Source organism: Vombatus ursinus, unplaced genomic scaffold (genome assembly GCF_900497805.2).
Source record: "Vombatus ursinus unplaced genomic scaffold, bare-nosed wombat genome assembly UNPS02009173.1, whole genome shotgun sequence".
Classification (NCBI taxonomy): Eukaryota; Metazoa; Chordata; class Mammalia; order Diprotodontia; family Vombatidae; genus Vombatus; species Vombatus ursinus.
The window spans coordinates 6,883,623-6,901,417 of NW_020948951.1; the positions used below are offsets into that span (position 1 = coordinate 6,883,623).

At 51.2% G+C, this 17,795-nt stretch overlaps 1 protein-coding gene across 1 annotated transcript in view; it reads left to right on the forward strand.

Annotated features, from left to right (window-relative positions):
• Positions 1 to 16,317, forward strand: part of SEMA6B (semaphorin 6B) — a 42,955-nt gene extending 26,638 nt beyond the window's left edge. Inside the window, exons 3-18 of the mRNA XM_027851000.1 lie at positions 3,502 to 3,668; positions 3,915 to 4,038; positions 4,357 to 4,417; positions 5,385 to 5,447; positions 5,585 to 5,686; positions 6,173 to 6,263; positions 6,992 to 7,111; positions 7,473 to 7,561; positions 8,528 to 8,745; positions 9,164 to 9,295; positions 10,027 to 10,176; positions 11,802 to 11,984; positions 12,203 to 12,343; positions 12,590 to 12,667; positions 14,410 to 14,468; positions 15,004 to 16,317. Of these exons, the coding sequence (XP_027706801.1) occupies positions 3,502 to 3,668; positions 3,915 to 4,038; positions 4,357 to 4,417; positions 5,385 to 5,447; positions 5,585 to 5,686; positions 6,173 to 6,263; positions 6,992 to 7,111; positions 7,473 to 7,561; positions 8,528 to 8,745; positions 9,164 to 9,295; positions 10,027 to 10,176; positions 11,802 to 11,984; positions 12,203 to 12,343; positions 12,590 to 12,667; positions 14,410 to 14,468; positions 15,004 to 15,968 (2,743 nt within the window). The 3' untranslated portion in view covers positions 15,969 to 16,317. The remainder of the gene's footprint in view (positions 1 to 3,501; positions 3,669 to 3,914; positions 4,039 to 4,356; positions 4,418 to 5,384; positions 5,448 to 5,584; positions 5,687 to 6,172; positions 6,264 to 6,991; positions 7,112 to 7,472; positions 7,562 to 8,527; positions 8,746 to 9,163; positions 9,296 to 10,026; positions 10,177 to 11,801; positions 11,985 to 12,202; positions 12,344 to 12,589; positions 12,668 to 14,409; positions 14,469 to 15,003) is intronic.
• Positions 16,318 to 17,795: the final 1,478 nt, after the last annotated feature.

Consider the following 17,795-nt stretch of genomic DNA (forward strand, 5'->3'; position numbering starts at 1 on the left):
TGTGTGTTGGGTGAGTGTGTCTTATGTGTATGCCTTCCATATATATGTCTCGTGTATGTGTGTATGTGTGTTGGGTGAATGTCTCATGTATGTCTCGTGTGTGTTGGGTGAGTCTGTCTTATGTGTACGTCTTCCATGTGTATGTCTCACATGTGTGTTGGGTGTGTCTTGTGTGTATGTCTCACGTGTGTGTTGTGTGTCTCATGTATGTCTCTCGTGTGTATGTCTCACGTGTGTGTTGGGTTAGTGTGTCTCTTGTGTATGTCTCTTGTCTGTCTTCTCCCTAAAGCGTCTGGCTACTTCAGCTTAGGCTAAAGGGTTTCAGTAGCTCTATGACAGATAGCAGTGTTAATGCTATACACCCCCAGGATTCCGTTTACAGGGAGGCAGAGGCAAGTTCATGGTGAAGGGCACAATTGCTACAATATTGCCATTCACTGCAGTCACCGCAACTGTCTCCTTCCTTTCCTGTCTCTGCCACGCTTGTAGGGTGGCTTGCAATATTGTAGCAGCTGTACTTTGGTTCCCATTAACCTGTCAGCCTTGTGGGCAAATCATTCAGCTGGTGTTTTGTGTTTTGTGTTGTTTTTTTTTTTCAACTAAGCACCTGGTTAGAGAGATGGGAGATGGAGATGACCTGGACCCTGCCCATGGGAAACTCCTAGTCTGGAAGGAGACAAGATTCATAACCAGGGACAGTTCAGGACACAGTATAATCAAGGGCTGAACTATGGATCTCAAAACAGAGAGAGCTCACTGAGGGCTAGAGCAGGCCTAGGAGGCCCTGGCAGAAGTATGGCTGGAGCTGGATCTTGAAGGATGGAGAGGATTTGGAGAGGTCTGGAAGGGGCTGACAAGGTGGAGGAAGTGGTGGGCAAAGGTTGGAATGAAACTGATGTGCCTGGGCAGGAAGACGGCAAGGATTCCCCAGCTAGCTGGGAGGGGCTGATGTCAGGTAGAAGAGACTAGAGTGGGAGGCTTTGGCCAAATTCTGGAGGATCTGATTGACTCCGTGGATAATAGGAGTCACTACAGGTGTCTGAGCAAGAGTTGGGCTGGAGCCTAAGGGAAGGGGGATGTTGAATCAGGAAGCTGGGGAAGTGGAGGGCAGGACCCATGCTTCATTTACGAGCTGGAGCATCCAGGTTGAGTCACATATCTTGGTGAAGGGGCAGGAAAAGGAAGCTATCACCAGCTAGAGTAACAGCCACCTCCTGCTAACCCTATCCGGGAGCTCTTCCTGTTTTCTACCAAAGCCATCCCCGAGGCTTGAGTTTCTCCTTTTCTGCAGCCTTCATTTGCAGGGGGTGGGCCCCCATGAACCCGATTGCCTTAGAGATCATCTACTCCCAGCCTCAGACTGGGAGCTTCTCCGGGGCAGCACCAAGTTCATCTCCATCTCCCACCCTTCTAAACAGGGGCTTAGTAAAGACCCACTGAATGAGTAATATAAGGCCAACAGGTTAATGGAATCCAAAGAGCAGTGGTTACTGGACTGTAAACCATTCTACAAGTGTGGCAGTTGGGAAGGGGGGAAAGACAGTTGCTGTGACTGCAGTGAATGGCAATATTGTAGCAATTGTGCCCTTCACCATGAACTTGCCTCGGAGGCCTCTGTGTAACATTAATCCTGATGTCTGTCATGAAGCCCCTGAAACCCTCCTCTGGCCCACACTGAATTAACCAGATGCTTTAGGGAGAAAACAGGGAAACAAGGGACTTGTCCATGATCTCTGGCCAATCAACGGAGCAAAGAACTTAGGTCTCTTGACTTTCAGCCTAGGGCTTTCTTCACTCTACCACAAAACTATGAAAACTGCTGTACTGGGAAGAACCCTGGAACTGGCGCTGAAAGATTTTCTTTTGAGTTCTTGCTTGGCTCCTTCCAAGTGGTATGACCTCTTTGAGCCTGGAGTTTCTCTCTCTTTAAAATGATGGTAATATTACTTATGCCACCTACCTTACTGACTTTGTAAACCATAAAGTGTTGGAGAAATGTTAGTGAATGATAACCACTTACTTTTTTTTTGTTTATTTGTTTAGTTTGGGTTTTTTGTTTTTTTTTTTTTGGCTAGGCAATGGGGTTAAGTGACTTGCCCAGGGTCACACAGGTATTAAGTGTTATGTGTCAGAGACTGAATTTGAACTCAGGTCCTCCTGAATCCAGGGCCAGTGCTCTATCCACTGCGCCACCTAGCTGCCCCTTGATAACCACTTACTTTTCCAAAATATATAGAAGAATACAAGTTTACCTGTACCCTCTCTAGCAGTTTCCCCAACTGTAAGATGAGTGGGTTGGACTGGTTGGCCTTCTGTGTCCAGAGGTCCCTTCCCATTGTAAATGGGAAAAAAGTCCCTGACCTTTTTTTGTGATTTTGAGATTTGTTGATCAAAGCTAGATCCTTTATTTAGTTTAGTTTACATAGAATAGTAGGACAAAAATGCAGGTAGAAAAATGTTAGAAATCCTAAGTAAAAGCTAAAGACAGGTAGCCCTTTAAAAAAAAATGCCTCACACAACTAACTGAGGGCGATCCGGAAAGGAGACATTTACCATTTACTGATGCCCTCTGGGGTTGGACCTTGGTCCTGCCTGAAAGGGAAGACAAGGGCACTAGTTCAGGCCCTAGCTCTTCCTCCCAGTTCTTGCCTAGCTTCATCTCTGAGCCACTTCGGAACTCAAGGCTACCCCAGGGTCTGGAGGATTGCAATCTGCCCTAGAGGTGACCTGTCCAATAGAGGGAGAGATGCTGACAGATGGAGCTGGTGAGAGGGCTGTCTGTCAGAGAAAGGAGAGGGAGGGGGTTTGCTGATGCCACAGAACTGGCCACATCTGGTATTTGGACAGCACTGTCACCAGCTAATTTTTTGCCCAAGGCCAGAATATAAAATTGTGGCCCCTCTCACCTAGTGTCATGGCATGCTTGGGATAGTAGATGAATATTTTATAGATTTTTGGCACCCCTCAGCTTTGCCTGCCTGAGGCAAGTGCCTCAATTGAATAACCCTTGTTAGGGCTCCAAATTTGGGAGTGCAGAAAGCAGCCTCCCCCCAGACAGGCCCTTGTCTGATCACTGTCCCTGGGGCAGCACTCCTGGCCAGAAGCTCCTGGGTGTTCTTGGACAGTGGGAGAAGTGGGTGGCTCTCAGGCGGCCCCTGGTGGTAGCCAAAGGAACTTCAGCTTCCAGTCTTCTCCCAATTTGTTGTTTGGTGGTTTCGGTCATGTCCAACTCTTCATGACCCCATTTGGGTTTTTTTTTTTGGCAGAGATACTGGAATGGTTTGCCATTTCCTTCTCCAGCTCATTTTACAGCTGAGGAACTGAGGCAAAGGGGTTTAAGTGACTTGCCCAGGGTCACACAGCTAGTAAGTGTCTGAGGCCAGATTTGAACTCATGAAGATGAGTTTTCCTGATTCCAAACCCAGTGCTCTATACACTGTGCCACCTCGCTGCCCATCCCCTCTCAATACACTGCCTGTTTCTCCTCCCTAATTGCTGCAGGAGCACCCTACCTGGCCACAGAACCATGCCAGCACCCAGCCTGCCACCTTTCCTGGTGCTGAGGACCTGGACCCACATCCTGCTCCAGATCCTGACCTTGATTCTGGGAGCTGTCCAGGGCCTCTTCCCCGAGGAGCCTCAACCCCTCACAGTGGCACCACGGGATTGTGAGTTGGGGGCTTTGAAGTAAGGCTTAGGGGGAATAAGAGGGATATTGGGGGAGGGGAACCTAGAGAGTTTGTAGGAAAAGGAGGTCATTGTGGAGAAAGATCCCGCAGACCCTCTGCTAGGATGCCTCCAAGACCCTGAAGCATTCCTTCCCCCATGGTCCTGGAACAGGAGAGAGGAGGGGGTATCCCCAGGAGTCATTCTCTAGAGTTGGCAGCTAACTTTCCCTTCCCTGTGGCCCACAGACTTAAAGCAGTACCCAGTGTTCACAGGCAGTGGTCCAAGCCGCTTTCCTCCAGCCTCCAGCACCGAAGGGCTCAACATTCAACGTATGCTTCGGGTCAACAGGACCCTGTTCATTGGAGACAGGTATGGGCAGGTAGACGTGTTTGAGTAAATTAGCATGTTGTAGGGAAGGGTTGGCATGATATCATCTGGAACTCATTAGCATGTGGTCTGTGTGTTGCCATATTGAATGTTAACGTGTATTTGTTCCTGGGTTGGGCTGTGTTGGCTTGTTGGGGTAATTAGCACATCGGGGTACAGGAAGGCATGTTAACATTATATGTTCCTGTATCGGAATGTGCTAGTGGATGCCGTGTTTGTGGCAGGGTGGTAGGGAAGGGCTGCCCAGAGGGTTTGTCTGGATGCCCCCCACCCTCACTGAGCCCCAGGTCCCCCTCACAGGGATAACCTGTACCGAGTAGAGCTGGAACCACCCACGGCCAGTGAACTGCGCTACCATCGGGTGAGTGGGGGGCGGGGGAGGACCTCATCTGGTTGGGCTGAGGGAGGCAGGGAGGGAGATAGCCCAGAAGCAGTCCTCACTCGGTGTGCCTCCGAGACACCCCCTCTGTCCCTTCCAGCCACGGGGACTGGCTCCCTCCCCCCAGACTCTGGAGAGCTGCGTCTGGGAGGCCATCTGGCCAGGGGAAAGAAGATCATTGGATCAGAGATTTTAGAACTCGAGGTCATCTAGCCCAACCCCCCATTCTGCCACCTTATCACCTCTCTTGCATACAAATAAGGAAACTGAGGCTCAGGGAGGTAAGATGACTTGCCCAAGGTCACACAGAGAGTAAATGGCAGAGCCAATATTTGAACCTAGACTTCCTAACCCAACATATTTTGTACTACACCATGCTGCCTCCCTGAGCACCTGTGTGCTGGATTTAAAGTGAGAAGAGACCTCTGTTCAAATCCTGACTCTGATGCTTACTAGTTGTTTGACTCTGGCCAAGTCACTTTGCCTTGCTAAGTCTCAATTTCTTATCTCTAATATGGGGGTAATAACATAGTACCTATCTTACAGACCTGTGAGGATTTACATTGTAAATCTGAAAGTGCTACAGAAATGAGAACTTGGTGTTGTTATTGTTATTCCCAGCTGTAGAGATTGTGTCCCTCCCCTACTCAGAACCAGCCTCTCTTCTCTTCTTTCCTTCTCTTTCCTTCTATTCTCTTCCTCTCCTTTCCCTTTCCTACTCCTCCCCCCTTCCTCCCCCTTCTCTCTCTTCCCTCCCTCCTCCTGTCTCTTCCTCTTTCTGCTTCTCTCTCTGTCTCTCCGTGTATGTTTCTCTCTGTCTCTGTCACACACACACACACACACACACACACACACCCTAGCCTACCTGAAAACCACCCAACCCTTCCATTCCAGCCATGAGCATTAGCTCCTTTCCCTCAGCCTTATGGCACTGATTCTGTTTCCACAGAAGCTGAGCTGGCAGTCAAATCCAAATGACATCAGCATCTGTCGGATGAAGGGGAAGCAGGAGGTAAGCTGATTTTCTCCCCATTCCAGGCCCAGACAGGGAAGGCCATTTTCATACTCGTGCCCCTTCCCCAGGACTGTCCTGGTGGGTAGCCCTAAGCCTTCCCCTCCAATCCCCATGATGCTTTTCTTCTTCCTCAGGGCGAGTGCCGTAACTTTGTGAAGGTGCTGTTGGTTCGAGATGATAACACCCTCTTTGTATGTGGGTCCAACGCATTCAACCCTATCTGTGCCAACTATAGCGTGAGTCTTGGCCCTACCTGGTACTGCCCATATTCCCACCCCAGGGCTGTGCCAATCACAGCATGAATCCCAGCCCTATCCTTACCTCTTGCCATGCCATTAGGTGAGGGTGGATCACAATTTTCTTATCTTGTCTTAGGCAAAACATTAGTTGTAACACTGTCCAAGTCCCAGATGGGGCAAGTGCTACCTGAGGGCTGTGGCAGTATAGTTTAATACCCAGCCCTGCCTACCCCTGCCCTTAACCCACCCTCAACCTAGGCTATACTATTTGCCCAATCCAGGCCTATAGGCCCTGGCTTTGGATACAGAACAGAAGGATATACCCACTCTTGGGATTTGCCCTTTGGATCTGAAAGAAATTTACAGATATCTTCCCTCTCTGAAAATGGGCGGGCAGGTAGAATGACCTTGTCAGGCTGGGGTAGGAGAGAGAAGAATCTCAGGTCACTCATACCCTTCTTGCCACTCTCCTGGCCCCTGCAGATGGACACCCTAGAGCCTATGGGAGACAACATCAGTGGCATGGCCCGCTGCCCCTATGATCCTAAGCACGCCAATGTTGCCCTATTCTCTGGTGAGTGCCCATGGCTTGCAACTCTGGTGGGTGTCAGGCTCAGCCTCAGACCAGGGTTGAGGTTCAGTGCGAGGCCACTGGTCAGCCCTTAGATCCCTTAGGTCCCCTGGTAAAATAGACCCAACCACCAACCTTCTATGTGCACCCCCCCTTATGGAGAAATTTTTGCATAAAGGCCAGCTAAGCCAAATCCATTTCCCCCATCCCTTCTGTCTGTGTATTAACCTGGTTGTTATTGTTAGTAGTGGTGGTGGTGGTGGTATAGTGGTGGTGGTGGTGGTGGTCCTTTGTTCTCAAAGAGGACCGTAACATCAGAGAGGTGATGCCATGACATGCAAAGGAACTGGATTTAAGTGAGAGATGGATGTGCAAGGTCACCAGCCTCACTTTCTCCTCTGGAGCCATCTGGGTCCAGTGACAAGATATAGATCAGGACAACTGGAGATGACCCAGAATGCAATGGGAGACCTTGGCCTTTTCAAGCTGAGGTCTTTAACAGGTCTCAGTTTGACTGAGGCAACACCCACACTGGTGAGCCAAGAGGAAAGGGCTCACCCATTGCACGGCTGGGAGAAAGGCCCATAGATGGGTGAATGGCTACTGTAGGCTTAGACAGCTCATACTGTGGGCCAGGGGAGGGCTCACCCATTGCATGCACAGTTTGGTGAGTACTTAGAACCTGGACATCCCTAACTCCACTTCTTTGCCTCTCCCTCATTCCCACCCAGGTGGGATGCTTTTCACAGCTACAGTCACTGACTTCCTGGCCATTGATGCCGTCATCTACCGAAGTCTGGGTGACAGCCCCACACTCCGAACAGTCAAGCATGATTCCAAGTGGTTCAAAGGTGGGAAGCGGGGGAGGGGGAAAGGGAAGGCATCTCAGACTGCATGCCCTACCATAATAAGAGTCTTTAGTGATGATGGATAAAAGGTTCAGCTCTTCACATGATAGGCCTGGGAGTCAAAGTCTTGGCAGGATGATCTCTGAAGTCCTTTCATTATACAATTTGACCCCCTCTCCCTACCCCCACCCCTCATAAAAAAATTCCCTTATCATTAAAAGTCCCCTTTCCCCCTCGGCTGCCTAGTCCAATTCTCTCATGTGTCATAAAAGCTCTCCCCCCAGGAAGTGTCTCACCCACCTCATGGGAAGGGCTAAGCCTTGACCTCTCCTCTCTTCCCCTCATCTCATCCCTTGACTCACAGAGCCTTATTTTGTCCATGCCGTGGAGTGGGGGAGTCACGTGTATTTCTTTTTCCGAGAGATTGCTATGGAATTCAACTACCTGGAGAAGGTGAGTCCCTGACTGGGGAGGAGAAGCAGGGCCATAGCAAGACAAACACTTCCCTGAAACAAGCTTTGGGGCCTCCAGTGCCTGAGGTCTAGCCGGAGTAGTCACCCTAGCAAGTTTGTAGTGTGCCCAGGCCAGAGCTAGTTACTGTAGGGGAAGAATAAGGGCCTCTTCTATTCATGCTGGGTCTAATGTTTTCCAAATAACTTTCATATCTATTATCTCAGCGGATCCTCCCAATGTCCTTGGGAGGCAGTGCAGGGATTATTCACCCCATTTTACAAATAAGGAAACTGAGGCTCCAGAGAGGGGAAGTGACTTGAAAAAGTGACACATTAGTAGCAGAAATAGGACCAGAACCCAAAGCTCTTTCCCCCACATCACCCTTGTGTGTCTCTCCATTAAAGGAAAAAACCACTCCCAGATTCCCAAACCCTCAGAACTGTAAAGGTTCTGGTCCAACTCCTCTGTTTACTGATAAGAAAGCTGAGGCTCAGAGAAAGGAGTGACTTGCCTAAGGTCGTACAGTGAGTCAGTGACATTGCCAGGATGTTAACACAATTCCTCTGACTTCAAGTCTGGGTTCTTTATATAAGACTGCTTTCTCTGACTGATTCCTATTATGTGGGAGTTCAAGGCAGCAGAGAAGTGGGCCGGCAGCAAATCTGAGTTTGAATCTTACTTAGCTCTGTCATTTACTAGTAGTCTGATTCTAAGCAAGTCACTTAACCTATGTGGACCTCAGTTTCCTTATCTGTAAAATAAGGAAGAACAAATTAGATTATTTTTAAGGTTCCCTTAGTTCAATGATTCTAGATTTAAATAGAAGGTTGGGGTTTGGGGTGAAGGTTGTGGCAGAGAGAGTGCTGTTCAACTTTTAATTTCATCTGGCTAGAGAACTCTGGTTATTCAAGGCAGAGTAGGTCAGGGAATGGATGGGATATGTGACCCACCAGGGCTACCCCGTAGGTTGTGGTGTCTCGTGTGGGCCGCGTGTGCAAGAATGATGTGGGTGGCTCCCCTCGAGTACTGGAGAAGCAATGGACCTCCTTCCTCAAGGCCCGACTCAACTGCTCTGTGCCCGGAGACTCCCACTTCTATTTCAACGTCCTCCAGGCCGCCACTGGCATCCTCAATTTGGGAGGCCGGCCTGTGATCCTGGCCCTCTTTTCTACCCCCAGCAACAGGTCATTAGAACAGGGGATGGCGCTAGATGGGCCCCAATTCATAGCCTTGTTAGCTGCGTGTCCTTCAGCTCCAGTGCCTCAAGGCTGAGTGGAGGACTCTGGCTTCCCCTCCATGTGGCTGCCCAAACCTTTCTCTGTCCCCGCTGAGGCCCCTCAGGGCACACCTCCCTTGAGTGGCTTATGCACTCTATGCTCCTAGCCCTCACCCCAACTTTGCATGTCATCCCTCCTCTCCTACCCCAACTTCAACTCTTCATGTCCTCAGATCCCCAAGCACTTAACTCTCAAGTCCTTAAATTCTCCATGTCCCTAACTCACCGCCAGTCCTTAATTCCCTTGTGCCCTCCAGCCTTGGCCCCAGCTTCCTGTCTCTGATTCTGTTGTGATCTCTCCATCCTCATATCCCTCTCCCCCACAGTATCCCTGGCTCGGCTGTCTGCGCCTTTGACATGGGCCAGGTGGCAGCTGTCTTTGAGGGCCGCTTTCGGGAACAGAAGTCACCAGAGTCCATCTGGACCCCAGTGCCTGAAGAGCTGGTACCTAAGCCTCGGTAAGTCAGTCAATAATCGGTCAGTAAGCATTTAAGCACAAACTATGTGCCAGGCACTGTGCTAAGTTCTGGGGATACAAAGAAAGGCAAAAGACAGTCCCTGCTCTCAAGAAGCATATATTCCAAGGGGGAAAACAGCACATAAACAACATGATACATGGACAGCAAGATATATGCAAGATCAGCTGGAAATAACAGATTGAAGGCACTAGAATTAAGGGGGATTAGAAAAGGCATCCTACAGAAGGTGGGGTTCTAGCTGGGCCTTGAAAGAACCCAGGGAAGCTAGGAGGTGGCTCTTGGCCCTGCCCTTAATGCCAGGCAGCCATGGAAATAGACCAAAGACTTGGCTAGAATTCGGGTCACAGAAAAATCAGAGCTCCTAATCTAGATCTTCTAATCTAGAGGTTCTTAATGTGAGGTCAAGGAACTTTTAAAAAAATTTCCTTGACAACTATATTTTAATATAATTGGTTTCCTTTGTAATCCTTGTGTCTTATTTTATGCATTTAAAAATGTTATTCTGAGAAGGGGTCCACAGGTTTCAAACAGATGGCTAGAAAGGGCAAGTAACATCTCCCGGGTCACATGGAGCCATAAGTGGCAAAGCCTAGATTTGAGCCCATGCCCCCTGACCCCTTGACTCCCAGCCCAAGACACCAGCTCAGTGGAAGCAGCGTATGAGCCCTCTGAACCCCGACCAATCCCTAACCTTCCTCCTCGTCCCTCAGGCCTGGGCTCTGTGCAGCCCCTGGAATGCCCTACAATGCTTCCAGTGCCTTCCCCGATGAGATCCTCAACTTTGTCAAGACCCACCCCCTTATGGATGAGGCAGTCCCTTCCCTGGGCCACGCCCCCTGGATTGTGCGCACCCTTGCCCGGTGAGTGCCTGGGGAAGAGGGGGGACTCATCATTCTATTCATGTCATCAAGTATTACTGTGTATGTTCTTCTAAGTCGAATGTTGACTATTACCTTTGTCAGTGGTATAGGGGGTGGGGAGGGACAGTGTCAGCTCACAGCTGTATTGGCATGCATGCATGTTGGCATATATGTATCAGCACATATGTGTTATTCAGGAAATATTTGTGACATGCCTACTGCGTACAGAGTCCAGTGCTCAGTGCTAGGGGAGATACAAAATTTAGCTAAGAGAGGGTCCCTGCCTTTATGGAGTTCACAGTCAGCAATAGGGGAATAAATCACAATCTCAGAAGAGATTAATAATACTCAGATGAGATTAATAATACTGCAGCAGAGTCAATAAACATTTATTCAATAAACATTCAATAAACATTTATTAAGCACCTACTAAGTTCCAGGCACAGTGTTAAGCGCTAGAGATACAACCACAAATAAAAACAAAGACTGTCCCTGCCCTCAACGGACTTACAATCTAATTAATCTAAAACAACACACCAAAGGAAATGGAAAAGCAAGGAGAGGGGGATGGTGAGGTCCAGAGGCATGAAAAGCTGGGTGAGAAATGAAGAGGGGAGAGCAAAGTATAGTGAGAGATTGGAGGGAGAAGGTTTTTACTGACAAAAATAAAAGAGGCTGTTTGGGGGAGGGGGTCAGGCAATGCTAGGAATTCACCAGGATAAGACCAGGAGAGAGGACATCATAGCCATGGGGGAATAGTGGCAACCAAGGCAAGGAGGCTGGAAAGGCTAGGCCAGGTTTGGAAACAGAAAATTTCCCAGTTTGACTACAGGCGAGTAATGAGATGAGGCTGGAAAGGTGTGTGGGGGAGGGAGGTGCCTTAAATGTCAGGTGGAAAAATTTGAACTTTACCTGGTAAGCTCTAAGGAACCACTGAAGATATTTGGATAGAGAGGAGGAACATGACCAGATGAGAGATGATTCTGGCATTGCTACGTTGGCTAGATTGGGAGGGTGTGTGAAGGTGGGAAGGTCTCTTTGGAGGTCTTTGCATGGCCAAGATTAGGATAGAAGCAGAGAGAATAGAAGGGAGTGGGTGGATGCCAGGATTGTCCATAGGTAAATTCAGTCAGACTTGGTAAAAGATTGGATGTGTGTTGGGGGTGGAGGAAAGGGAAGAGTCTAAGATGATTCCAACTTTAGGAACATGGGAGCCTGGGTGAATGTACTTCCATTAGGAGAAATACAAAAGCCGGGAGGAGAATTGGATGTAGGGGGAACAATGAACTTGGTTTGGGGTGTGTCTGAGTGTATTGGTATGTACATATATTGTGTGGGTATTTAATGATCCACACATTTTTCAAGTGCCTAATCTGTGCAAAGAAAGGCATTGTATTATCATGGTTTATTGGCATGTATGGTTATATCAGTGCACACATATTTATATGTGGGTGTCCTGGGTAGATGTAATGGACTGTGTGAGCCTCTGGCAAGGTCCAATGGTCTTGTGTGCCCATTAAAGTGTGCTCATCTGAGTAAGGCAGGTATGCAGCGGTCCCTTGGTGGGCATGGCCAGGGAGGAAGCCAACCAGGCTCTGACCTTCCTTCCTTTCTCTGGGCACCAGGCACCAGCTGACCCGAGTAGCTGTGGACACCAGTGCAGGGCCCTGGGGGAACCAGACCGTTGTGTTCCTGGGTTCTGACACGGGTACTGTGCTGAAGTTCCTAATCCGACCCAGCAGCAGCTCCCGAGGTCCTACCGAGCAGAGCATCTTTCTGGAGGAATTTGAGACCTACCGGCCTGACAGGTGGGGGCATGCTGGGAGGGGCCTGCTGGAGGGGTGGGGGTATGCTTGAGTTTGCCCCCGGCCCTCTGAGCTGTGGCAGCCACAGCCTCCTTAGGAGCTTGCCAGGATTGGCAGGGAGGGTTGCTTCTTAGAACAGTCCCAACCCCCAGCCCAAACTTTCCCCTTCCCCGTTGACTACCTGCCTGACCCAGAGCCCAGCTGATTCTATTTTCTGCCAGGTGTGGACGTGGCCCTGAGGAGAGCCGGAGGCTTTTGAGTCTGGAGATTGACCCCACAGCCGGTGCCCTGCTGGTGGCCTTCCCTCGGTGTGTGGTCCGTGTGCCCGTGGCCCGCTGTCAGCAGCACTCGGGCTGCATGAAGTGAGTTTCTGTGAACCTAGGGCTACTCTTGAGTTTGGGCACCACCTCACCTGGGCCTGGAGGTCAGGGTTACCTGGATCCTCCAGGAGCCCTGGGGAAGCAGAGGTATAAGGGAACTATGGAAAAATTGGAGGCTTGGGGGAGGCCTGGGAGACAGGCCCCTGATACAATGACTAAAGAAGGCAGCTTGAATCTCTGACTCCCTCTCCTCTCCTCTCCCCCACCCCTTTCCTTCCTGCCCTCCAGGAACTGCATTGGCAGCCAGGACCCCTACTGTGGCTGGACACTGGATGGCTCCTGCATCTTCCTGGCCCCAGGCACCAGGTAAAGGGCAAGCTGAGGAAGAGGGTGCCTACACCTCTCTGTGCATCACATGAGACTACTTGGGGCCCAGAGTGCCCTCAAGGCTTCCCTGGAGAGAAAGGGGAGATAGAAATGGTGTTTTGTGGCCTGAGTGTATGTGTCCCTGAGCCTAGGGGCCTGACATCGTGGTCCAGTAGGCAAAGTGTGTCAGGGGATCTGGATTCAAGTCCCTTTTCCAACATTGAAAGCAGGACCACGGGGTTGCTAACTGTCTTGCTTAGAGTAGGTGTTTATAGATGGTGATTGAAATTGAATTGAATTGCGTTTACTCCACTGGCCCCATTTCACAGATGGGGAAACTGAGCCTCCAAGAGGATAAGTGACTGGCCCAATGTCCCCCGGGTGACAATGAACAGTGCCTAAACTTCTCCTGTGTACAGAGCTCTGGCCCAGGAGTCAGGGATGAGGTCAGGTTAATGAAGACAGTCTCTGACCTCAAGCAGATTGCAGTTTAATAAATGTCAGGACCAGGATTCATAAGGTCGTAAGATTTAGAGCAGAGAAGGAACTCCAGTCTAACCCCCTCATTTGAGAGTTGAGGAAACAGGGCCAGGGAATTTGAGTGACTTGCTCTGAGTCACACAGCCGAGTCAGGGGCCTAACCCAGACCCTCTGCCTCTAAGTCGTGGTTCTTCAGCCACCCTGGCTGCCTTATGTAGCTGTACTGTTCTCCCCAAGTTAATTCACCTCTTCTTGTTGTCATTCAGTCATTTCAGTTACGTCTGACTCTTCAAGACCCCATTTGGGGTTTTCTCAACAAAAGATACTGGAGTGGTTTGCCTCTTCTTCTCCAGTTCATTTTACAGATGAGGAAACTGAGGCAGACAGGACTAAGTGACTTGCCCAGGGTCACCCAGTAAATGTGTCTGAGGCCAGATTTAAACTCAGGAAGATGAGTCTTCCCGACTCCAGGCCTGGCGCTCCATCCACTGCACCACCCAACCACCTAACTCATCTCGAAGAGTCCCATTTTCCTCCTTTGTAAGACAGAGAAGTCACAACATGAGGACCAGGTTCACGGGTTGATCTTGAGGAAAGCACTTTTGTAAGTCTTGAAGTATCACTGAAATGGGAGCAGGGATTTCCAAAGAGACAAGCCCAGCAGCTTTGGGGCCCGTTCTTTAGCCCTCCTTGGTGGCCACCCTATGTCCCCACCCAGCCCCTAACGTCAGAGGACTGAAGAAGCAGAAGAATGGACCTGGGGTCCGAAGGCTTTGACCTCAGACAAGTCCCGCAGTTTGCCAGGGCTTCAGTTTTCTCATATGTCAGATGAGGAGTCTGGCCCTGACCTCCAAGTTTCCTTCTAGCTCTAAATCTGTGATAAAATGATAAACTTGTTTCAGATACAAGAAGAAAAGGATGTAAATGACAGGGGAAGGGACTCTGTAGTATTCCAAACCCTCCCTTTCTCCACCCGCACCCCACAGCACAGCTAGATGGCACAGCAGATAGAGTGCGAACTTTGGGTCAAGAGGACCCAAGTTCAAATCTGGCCTTAAACAAAAGCTGTGTGACCCTAGGCAAGTCACTCGATAATTTGTTTGCCTCTGTTTCCTCATCTGTAAAATGAAGATAATAACAGCAGCTATCTCTCAGGGTTATTGTGAAGATTGAATGAGATAATGATTGTAAAGTGCTTGACACAAGTGCCCGGCACATAGTAGGTGTTTAATAAATAGTCATTTCTTCCTTCTGTCCCACAGGGCTACCTTTGACCAGGATATCTCTGGAGCCAGCACATCTGGCTTAGGGGACTGTACTGGTGAGTGCTTGAAGGTTAGGGATGGGGCCTGACCTAACCCAATGTGGCAACATCTCCTGAGGAAGGGAAACTTTATGAGCCTGCCCCCAATTCCCCTCCACCCCTACCCTAGCATCTCACCCCACACTTATCTGAGCCCTGGTCAAAGGGGCGGGGGAGGAGATCCTAGCCTGTACCCATCATGCTCGGTGCTGCCTATGTCTGACCAAGCCTGTTGAGGCACTGAGGCTCTCAGGGCTAGGAGATGGACATAGAAGGAGACAGCTGCCAAGGCAAATGGATAGAGACAAGCTAAGAGATGCTAAGGGCAATTGTTGATTGTTGAGGACCATAGGTAAGGCAGACTGATGCTAAAACAAGCTAAGACAGACGAGGAAAGGCAGTGGGTTGGAAGTTTCCCTTTTCTCTGTTCTCATCAGCCCCAGTTTAGCCCCTGGAATTTCACTTCTTTGGCCAGAAGGAAGGTAGGCAGGCTGGTGCCATCTGCTTGGGTCTTACCCCTCCCACCCCTGCTTGCCTCCCACATCTGTCCCAGGGCTCCTTCGGGAAAGCTTCATGGAGGAGCGGGCTGGCCTCGTGTCTGTGAACTTGTTGGTGACTTCCTCAGTGGCTGCCTTTGTCATTGGGGCCGTGGTCTCAGGCTTCAGTGTCTGCTGGTTTGTGGGGCATCGAGACCGACGGGAGTTGGCTCGCCGCAAGGACAAGGAGGCGATCCTGGCACATGGTGGGGAGGGCCAGGTGGTGAGCGTGAGCCGCCTGGGTGAGCGGCGTGGGGGAGCCGGGCCCCGGGCCGGGCCCCCTGAGACCCTGCTGGCCCCCCTCATGCAGAATGGCTGGCCCCAAGCAGCCTTGTTGCAGGCTGGCCAGCATGAACTCGCCTCAGGCCTCCTGCCCACCCCTGAGCAGACACCGCTGCAACAGAAACGCTGCCCCGGCGCACTGCAGCGACGTGGCTGGGAGCAGAGTCAAGGAGTCCTGCACACTGTCCTCCGGGAGCCCTCTGGAAATGCCCCGTCCCTTGGTGCTGCCTCCTCCTCTTCCTCTTCCATCATCCTGCTGCACCCTGGTGGTGGCGGGCATGGGCCAGACCCAGAGGCAGTTGGCGATGTGCGTTTCCTGCCCTCAGCGATGGTGGGGGGCCGGGACCAGGTGGGTGGGGTGGCCCCCTCCCAAACCAGGCCAGGCCGGGCCTCTTACGTCGACTTCCCTATCACACCCCATGCCAGCCCTGATCGGCGGCGGGTAGTTTCAGCACCTACGGGCCATCTGGACCCAGCCACTGACAGCCTCTCCCGGCCCTGGAGCCCTCCCACAGGAAGCCTGACAAGGAGTGGCCCGGCTGCCCCGGCCCTGCGGCGTACACACACCTTCAACAGTGGCAGTGGCAGCAGTGAAAGTCGCCCAGGGGAGCCCCACCACACCCGGCGCCCCCGCCCGCTCACAGACTTTGCCCGCTTGCTCCCCTACGGGCCTGAGAGGACTGCACCCCCTGTGCAGTAAAGAGTCAGGGGACACAGCCCATAGATGCCCCTCAATACCCTCCTGGCCTCCACTTCCCTGGCAAGGGGACCCAGGCACAGAGCCCGCCAGCCCGGGCACAGGAAGAAGCTGGCCAGGCAAAAGATGGCTCCCAGGCCCTCATTAAAGCAACAGCCAGCCCTGGTCCTCCTCAGAGCAGGGTGCTCATGGGGAGTTGGGGTTCCTTCTCACATCGGCCCTCCGCGTCACCCCCAGGGAGCTACACAAGAAGCACAAGAGCGTTGATCCCTTCCCTTGGGGGTTGGAAGAAGCTGTGCTGGTCTGGGGTGGGAAGGATTTGGAGTCGGAGGATTTGGGTTCAAATCCCAGCTCTGCCTCTGACTAGCTTTGTGACTGTGGGCAAGTCATCTAACCTCTTGGGGCCTAAGGGTCCTTGTCTGTAAAATGAGGGACTAGATTGGACTAGATGGCGTCTCGTTCCCTTCCAGCTCTAAACCCGATGATCCCTATGCCTGGAGACTGGCCCATAATTTCCTATTTGCCATTCTCCTGATTGATTTTTTTTCTTTTTCTTTTTTTAATGAATTGCACAATCTTGGGCTCAGTGGGACAGGCCAAGGAATTGCCCCCTGCCCAGGGGCCATGGCCTGGACAGAGCCTCCCCTCCCTTGCCCCGGGTATACCTCCCCCACCAAATGTTCCCTTCGGCCAGGGGTCCTATGAGTTGGGTGTGCGTGTGTGTGTGCGTATGTGTGTATGTGTGTGGGGGTCGGTGGGTAGGTATATGTGTGTGTGAGTGTGTGCATGCCCATGTCCATTTTGGAGGAAGGGGGCAGTGGGAGAGGGCCACTGCTGGTATGTTGTGCTTGTGGGGCTGTCTCAGACAAGGGGGCATAGATACAGGTGGGGGCGGGGAGCCATCTTTGTGACTTTTAGCCAACCAGGGGCAGAGCCTGAGGACGCATGGTAGGTATCTAGCAGGTGGTCCTGGTATCTGGCAGGAGGTCAAGGCTTGACATGGCTCAGACTCTGCAAGGGAGCAGTTCTGAGTTCGGATCCCACCCCCTCAGGGAAGAGAGGGGTATGCCTGCCAGCTCTGGGAGAAGCTTTGGTCTTCACTTCTCCCATTCCAGTCCAGCCTCCCCCTTCTCCCCCTCACCCCTCACTCCATGCTCCCGACACTGCAGCCATTGCTGTCTAAAGGGCTCTGGTTTGGTGTGGCTCAGAGGAGGGGGCCCTGGGGGTCAGGGCCAGTAGCCATGTACCCCTGTAAATAGGGTCCCAGGGTAGGGAGAGGGCCCCCAACACCTCCCATCCTCTCGTGACCTGTGACCTTCCACCTTTGACCTGCAGGTCATGCATGCAACAGCTGTGCTCTGTATTAACTCTGGAATTAGCCTTCTCCCCCTGACCCCCAAATAAAACTCTGTTTACAACACCCACTGCTTGGGCCCTCTCTTTGGCTCTCATCCGCCTGACTAGCTGATGTGGTGGATCCCAGGGCTGTGGGTATGTGGCTGGGGGCCCACACCGAAAAGGAGTTGTGAGTCAGGGGCCCTGGGTTTGGGTCCAGGATTTGCCATCTGTGTGACCTTGGACAAGTCACTTCTGAGCTTCAGTTTTTTCACCTGTGAAATGAGGATAATAATACTCACGCTACCTACCTCACAGGATAGTTGGATGGAAATCAGTCCGAAGTTGATAAAGTGCTATCGAAATATAAACTATTTTTATTATCATTATTTAACTGTGGCAGCAGCGATATAAGGGTAGTTGGTGCCTATGCCCTAGGGTACTCTGCTGCTCAGTCACACAGGCTCCTATCCTGGGGTAACTGGAAGGCTGAGG